Genomic DNA, 7,855 nt, shown 5'->3' on the forward strand with positions numbered 1-7,855 from the left:
TTGATAAAGTTAATTTATTACCTTATAATGATCTCATTGTGTTCTTTTTTCCACCTAAGAGATTTATTTGGATCGTTCAGGTCATGAGTTTGATTTCCAGCGATGCCACCAATCATCTTTGTGGTATTGATAAAAAGAACATTGCGTTGGGGTAACAATATTGATGATGTTCAGGCTGAGGAAGGAATTTGTAGCTGGTGTACAGGTCTGCAGTCAGTCCGAGCAGTAGTAGTAGGTGATGGCCCCCTCTGAACCCCCCTGCTTATCTCCTTGATGTTGGCATGTGCTGCTCAGTATGTTCCAGGCTACTCTGTCTTCTAGAAAATTGAGACATCGAACCTCACATTAATGTGTACATTTTTAGAATGTTAGAAAACATTTAAAATACCTCATGCGAGAGGATGGCGTCCCACAAATGTGTTTCTGCGGTTGGATACAATGATAATCTTGGGGTGAGTCAGGGATAAGAAAGGGATGAGAAGCTGTGGGGTAGGATATCGCTTCGAGGAGAGAGATTGTGAGGAAGTTTGTGGAAGATTGTAGGGCAAAGGTCTGTAACTGTAAGAGTAGATGTTAGGGGTAAAGAGGCGTTGAGCATGGAGATGGGCGTTTAAGTTGAGGTGAGTGATCGTCGGCAGCGATACGTACTCCGCGAAACAGAAGAGAAGCGTACTGTTAGATGGTAGTGGAGATATCACAGTGACACATGTATTCTTCATGGCTCCTACAATGTTTTGCTTTATGCCTGTGTGCAGATTAATCATTTACAAATTATTGCAAATTATACAAGCATTGAGCAAACACAGAACCTTGTAGAATGGCAGCACTCACTTCACACTAACCAGAAACTGCATCTTTTGTCATTTCTTGGTGATAACTTTCAACCCTTGGCCCATTTTCAGATCTGATCACAATTTGATTTGATGTAATTTGGAAATTGTCATTTTGAGCAGATCAGTAGCGCCCTCGTTTGCTAGATCGAGGTACCCTTGCCCCCTTATGTGGCCGAACATGGAACAAATTATGAAGGGCATTTGAAAGGTGGGCAGATGGGCAAGGAGCGAGCACCAGAGTTGTTACGATGGACCACATGTACTTCCTCCGTATGGGATTGTATCAGAATGCTCAATTTTTTGGGGTTATGATCATTCCGTTACTATGGTTTTAAAAACAAATATATCACAAATTTTAGTGCCAAAGCTTTCTAATATTTTATAATTGCAAATCCTATTAGCCTGCGTCCTGATTAAAAAATTAATTGCACTTTGTTTCTCACGCTTCTTCGGTTGCATTGTCCTAGGTTGGAGGAAGCCGATCTCATACTGGCCGTGATCGATGCCACAGAGATCCCTGCCGGCTTGGTGGGTGGTGGGGCTTTCTTGGAGCGATGCCTTGAAGACATCCTTCCATCCCCTCCTTGTGAATGGTCCCCTAAAATCAGGGACCCGCCAGGTACATCCTGCATCCTGGTCTTAAACAAGGTGGACTTGTTGGGAGCGACGGCTCCGGACAGCCTACCCGAGATGTGCAGCAGCAGGAACCTACCACCGATCTGCCCTCTATCCTGCCGAACCGGAGAAGGACTGGAGAGCTTCCTGCACGTGCTGACGGGGAAACTGGAAGAAATGCAAGTGTCCTTTTGTGTGTTTATCCTCCTTTCCTGCTTGTCCTTCTTTCATGTTTGTCTTCTCTGCTTGTTTTTGTATTTGTCATGTTGCGACTACCAGTTGCTGGAACAGCCAGGACATGAAACAATACGACACCCGAGCAATTTTGAGTTCAAAATATATTAATGAATTTATGATAAGGCAATAGACCAAACAAAAAAGAGCACCGATGAGATGCATTGAAATTTACGATGTTACATTAATATAATACTTGTACTTATACTTTGATAATTGCAGTATAATAAGAACTAAAATTTAAAAATAATAAAAAGGGGGGGGAGCAATAACAAGTATATCATAACTGAGCTACATAATAAAATCTAACAGACTATACTTTATTATATAATATAAAACATTAACAGTATAATGCGATATATAATTGTCAATTGGTTCCCAAAATGACTGGTAAGTAGATGTGTTATGAACAACACCCAACATTGTAAGATCAGCTCCTTTTCTGGTAAAGATTATCCATGACCACCATGTATGAATTGACAATAATGAAACATTGTTCCACTTGACAGTAATTGATTTTAGAGCAGCGGATAGCAAGAAGTCAAGGAACTTGTTATTTGAATCTGACAGTTTTGTTGATAACAATATCAATTTACAAATCAACATATTATATGAACGTTTATCCGATAAATGACATTTTTTGTAATAACATCCCAAACCTTTTTCCTAAACTTAGACATAATTACATTTGAAAAATGTTTTAATGAACTTAGAACCAAATTAAAGTGCCAACAATTAGGCGAATTTAGTCATTTTAAATTAAACATTTTAAATTAAATAGAATTAAATACTTAGTTTGATATAAGGACACCGGAAACCATCCATAGACACTATTACCACCTGTGCAATTTTAACTGCTATCTGTGGCACAGAGCAATCTACTCCAAAGAATTCTCATCACAGACATTTAGGATACACCGTTCATGCCCTGTTTGTGCCTTGTACAGAGCACAGTCGCTGTCCATGGCCGAAGTTCATCACACATTATGTTAAGGAGGTCATCTCGAGTGCTCAACCTGGCCCTGCTGCATGCTCTGCCCTATTCTTCCTATGCTCCATTAGCAGTCTCTGTACGGCTTTCTACAACTAAGTCCTCTATTTGCCCAATATTCTTTTTATTTATTTTTATAGTGGTTTGAAACTGTGGACCTGCACCTCACAAAATTTGGAATTATATGCCTGACATTTTTACCTGGCATGTGTGCATGTTTATGATTTTTGGAAAATGGACAAGGTTTTTTTTAAGTTCTAGTAGGCCACTTTTATCAATTCCCACTTGTGTTCATGGGAACAGCTTTCTGCAATTTTAATTGTACATATTGTACAGTTGCTTATGCAAGAAATAATTTGGAAAATATGAAAATTTGCTTTTTTCTGCAAGGAAAATATCCCCCCAATCAGAGACCCACTCTCACTCCCCGGAGAAACTTTTTACAATATACACCCACCATTGTTGTAAGTTTTCTTTGTCCATTCCTGGACTTGAACCTGCCTGTGCAATGAGTACATTTCTGTCCTTATCAAGTGTGTCAATAGTTTGGAAACACGTTTGTGAGTATCCACAAGTTTTTAGGATCCAAAGTTTGCACACCATTATCGCCCTGGCACATCCACATCCTTCCATTTTCGTAATATTACACAATATTATGCACACATCTCTTTGCACATGCAAATTCTGATTTTGCAAGTAGCAAACTTGGATTTGCACTTGTAAAACCAACCCCTGTCCTCCTGTATGTGGATCTTACATGTACAAGTGGTTGTGCGATTCCAGACGTTGTATAGTAAAGCAATCTATAACTGTACTGTTTCTGTACGAGCTGTGTCACGCCATCTAGAAATTCTTACATGAGCCTCACTGTTTGCGTTTGTTCTTCCCAGGTGTGGGAACCCTCTTGTGGGTTCACCCAGTCTCACCCAGACCCGGCACCGCCTGCACCTGGGCAGCTGCCTGGAGTGCCTTACCCAGTTTCACAGCCACAGGCACCTGGACCTGGCCCTGACTGCGGAAGAACTTCGGATCGCCCTGCGCCACCTTGGAAAGATCACCGGGAAGGTGGGCTCAGAGGACATTTTAGACGTCATATTCCGGGACTTCTGCATTGGGAAGTGATGTGGGTGTCCGGATGTGTGACTTCCAAGCCAGATCCAGCCTGGCACCGTGAGAACTGGGAGGGAACTATCGGTGTCCCTCATAGCTTCAGGAAGCAGAGGTCGAGAGAAGATGTTGCTTCAAGGAACAATGGACATATTGCGGCAACTGGGTCCTGTTTCTAGATAAAGGTAGAGGCACAGTCTCTCTTGTGTATGGAGTGTGAATGTACAGACTGCACTAGGTGTTGAAGCAGGGCTGGATAGAGGTGTACTGTCAGATCTCTGCATTGAACAGCTATATGAAGAGCAGGCACAAGCCTCTGCCTTTCAGGATAGAGAAGCATTGGCAGAGCTGTGCATGGGTCTCAGCAAAAGAATGACACACACTGGTTGCTGCAAGCAATGATAGACATGAGCTGACAGAGCTTGCATGGTTGCTAGGGCAAGGATGCCACTGGCTGTGTGCTGTAGGTTTTGGGTAGAGGTGCGTCGGGAGAGGTATGTGTATAGGTTGAATACGAGAATGAACATGCTAGGCATGCTTTTGTGACGATTTTGCAGGCCACACAAATGGAGTGTAGCGGGGTGCTGCATGGTCATCTTGTGATGCACTAGGAAGCTGTCCAAGTCGATTCGATGACAGGCACTAAAAGTCTGCAGCTTATGACTGGAGCGCTCTGCCAGAACTGTGTGTGGTCCCGGTACTGGAAAGGTATTGGGATGACATGTATTGAGAGAATTGTTTGTGATTCAGTATAGCAATAGCCGGCAATGCTACAGGTGAGGATTGAGGTGCATTGACAGAGCTGTGTGAGGTCCCGAGGATACAACAGGTCAAGAGAGAATTGCACTGATAAAGGTGTCTTCTTTCCGGTGCTGAGGCACAAAAGTTTTATTATGGGTCAGGTTTGAAGTGCATAAGTAAAGCTGTGTCCGCTTCTAGTACTGTGGGAACAAGGGCTGCTGCAGGCCAGATTTGGGGTGCCCTGGTAAAGCTGTGTTGCTTCAGTAGCGGTACAGCAGTAGGTTCTACAGTTTACATGTTTCGGGCTTCCGGTACTGAAGGAGTGAGGACTTCTGCAGGACAGGATTGAGATAGCCCGTTCTTATGAACAATACATTCAAGCGACATTGAAGAATACTGACCCATGATATATGGCTGATGTAGCTCCCAATCGCCTTAAGGAAAGCCAACTGCTGACCGCAGAGAGCTGCAGAATGTCCCTCTATAGGTCAAGCAAAGAGAACTGCTAGTCCAGGCTGGAAAGGTTTCAGAGGCCGCATTGCTTAGTCTCATGGCTGCAGGAGCATGCAACTGTGCAAGTGGTTTTATATCTTCACCATGCTTCACTGCACAAGTAGTCCTGCAAGCAGAGGTGTAACAGAAAAGGATCCCCCACAGATTGTGAAGAGGGGCCCTAAGCTTCCCATATCTCACAGATGTTCATTAGTTTTGGGCTGAATGTGGCCCCCTGAAGGGTTGAGGGGCCCATGACCAATTCCCCCTCCACAGCAGGGGCTGCAGGAGCCTGTGTTACACCCCTGCCTGCAAGGGCTGTAATAACTGTGTCATCAAGACTTCTGCCAGACCACTGTTCTAGTACATACTCGCCAACTTTCAGTGACTCTTGTTGCACATACATTTCTATGAACATCCTAACAGTTGTGCATGTAACGTCTCCATGCAGGCGTTCACCCAGGATCAGTTACAGATTCGTCTGGATGACCCTCAATGGAAAAACGTTGTGTGAATTTTTTATTGTACAATAAAGGCTGACCTCCTCAGTGTGTTTGGTTGCTCTTTGTACAAGTTTGGGCCCAGACTGACTTCGTAATTCCCATCTTGCTGTGGTAGCTTTATCCTTACCGAGACCTGCATCTTGAATCCTAAAGCAAGCATTTTTCTCAGGCATTACTTGTACTGTCCTGATGATGATCCAATTACCTAGTAAAGGGATCGAAACGTCGTCGACTCCAGCACCTGGACACAATTCAGAATGTTGTTGGTATAAAGAGCAATGGGGCTAATGTGTATGTTCCTTTGCCCAAACTACTTATCTGTATCCTGGCCAACTTGTGCAATCTCTAGTTTGGCAACCTGTTTTGTTTGTTGTAAACTGTCCCACTTTTATGTTCTTGCATGTTTCTTACATTGAATAATAAACAACCATTTGGATATATGAACATAGATGTAATTGTATCTCTGTGTTAAACGCAAAAGTAAATCTATGTTGTGAGGGTCCAGTGTTCCTATACAAATGCTCACACCCAAGGTCCCTTCCAGATAGCTTGGGTGTCCTTGTTTCCTCAAAAATGTAGAACTGTGAGGGGCAGCTGCAGGGCTTCCGTTGTCCCGGTCATGCCTCCGAAGACCTGAGGCCGCAAACACCTGAATATCGGTGGGGTTCTCAACCAATAGGAACCTGCATGAGGCTGCGCTGGGCCTTCAACATATCTACACATCCCCAGCTCTTGATCTCTGTACTTCCAGGAAGAGGTCCCTTTCCAGGAGTCAGAATTCCAAAGGACTGCACCCTGAATGAGCTTGACCGACAAATGTACTCCTCTGTTAAGAACAAGGATAGCAAATAGATTTCTCTTTCTCCTAACTATTACTGTTCTGTCAACGAGACCTTGATGGACTAATCTAAAATCATATGTTCTGTACGCTACTTTTTTCTGTCAAGCAAATAAGCAGCAACAAGAAGATAAATGCACTCTGGGATCGGTCCGGACACATTACACACCGATTCCAGATAGCAAGCAGAAAACTGCCCTCACACAGTCCGCCAAAGGGCCCCTCTTTCTGAGATCCGCCGTCAGCCTTGGATCCACTCTCTGCATCTTCTGAAGTTGATAGAGAATTTTTTGAGAATTGCACATAAAGAAGCTGAGCATCGTCTAATCTTGTCTTAACTCTTGGATCGATCACTAGAGCTCTACATCTTTTACGTTTGTGCAGCTTCAAGGACATATTCTTCAACCTGTGAATTGACTTGCGTTTAGAGTTGTACCTTTGTACAAAAGGATTCCTAAACCACTTACACATGACATATTAAATATATTTTGGTGAGAGCACAAAACTGAGTGAAAGTTACTTATCTTATAGAAAGCGAAACATGTGAATACTCTAGAATCAATTAGATAAAAGCAAACGTGATGGGTGAAATTTTCCTCAGGGCTGCGGAGGAGTCCATCAGTTTTTGCCCACTGTGTCACTCTGGACATGGGCAACCGCTATGCAGCTCCTACTCCAGTAGGAACAAACCAGCTGGGCGTGCCAGACCACATTCCCCTGGACAGGAACACAAGCAAACCCAATCTGGTTTCGACCTCAATGCGCCTTATCGGTGAGGGCCTGCTCCAGGCTATGAACTGCGCGCATGGTACCCACTTCTAGCAATACCCATCGCGGTTTGGGTCTTACGTCAAAAAACAAAAATGTGATGGGTGAAATTGTTGAAATAATCTCAGCCACTGGTAAATTTTCTGTATTTAGGTCCACATTTTTTGTAAACAATGCCTCTTTTTAAAAGGGGACATGTTAGACCTGTCTGCTTCTGGGGAGACTCTAACCATTATTATTTATTTTTGTCCCCCTTAGCCTCCCAGAGTTTCTATTTTTATTTTTACATATGTCCATCAGGAATTTTTAATGCTGTCAGGGGGCTAGGTGTTCCTTGGCGATGACGCCATTTTTCCCTCATAACCTGTGAGGCCTAGTCAGCCCCCTTGAAAATCTAGGGATCTCCAGAAACCTAAAATGGTGTCCACCAACTGCCATAACGGACACTACTGGAGGACAGGTCCATAGGTTAACATTAGGGAACCTTCTAGAATCCACTAGAGACTTCTGCAGGTCTCAGGCCACCCTATATAAGGCCAGTGACCAGCAGCCATTTTGTGCTGACCCAAGAGTGGAGGAGTGAGGCAGTGGTGAGAGGAGGTGGACACACTGAGAGCAGCTAGTTTGTCTCTGAGGCTGACAGTTTCTTCAGAGGGTTGTTCCCCCTTCAGCCTCTGGCCAATCCCTCCCCATACATCAATTGCGGAGAAGAACAGCTAACTGAGTGGGTAGG

The 7,855-nt window shown here is 43.8% G+C and overlaps 1 protein-coding gene across 1 annotated transcript in view; it reads left to right on the plus strand.

Annotated features, from left to right (window-relative positions):
- Nucleotides 1–5,960, plus strand: part of GTPBP3 (GTP binding protein 3, mitochondrial) — a 41,469-nt gene extending 35,509 nt beyond the window's left edge. Inside the window, exons 8-9 of the mRNA XM_086946832.1 lie at nt 1,301–1,627; nt 3,564–5,960. Of these exons, the coding sequence (XP_086802958.1) occupies nt 1,301–1,627; nt 3,564–3,795 (559 nt within the window). The 3' untranslated portion in view covers nt 3,796–5,960. The remainder of the gene's footprint in view (nt 1–1,300; nt 1,628–3,563) is intronic.
- Nucleotides 5,961–7,855: the final 1,895 nt, after the last annotated feature.

Source organism: Lissotriton vulgaris, chromosome 12 (genome assembly GCF_964263255.1).
Source record: "Lissotriton vulgaris chromosome 12, aLisVul1.2, whole genome shotgun sequence".
In the NCBI taxonomy this organism is placed as follows: Eukaryota; Metazoa; Chordata; class Amphibia; order Caudata; family Salamandridae; genus Lissotriton; species Lissotriton vulgaris.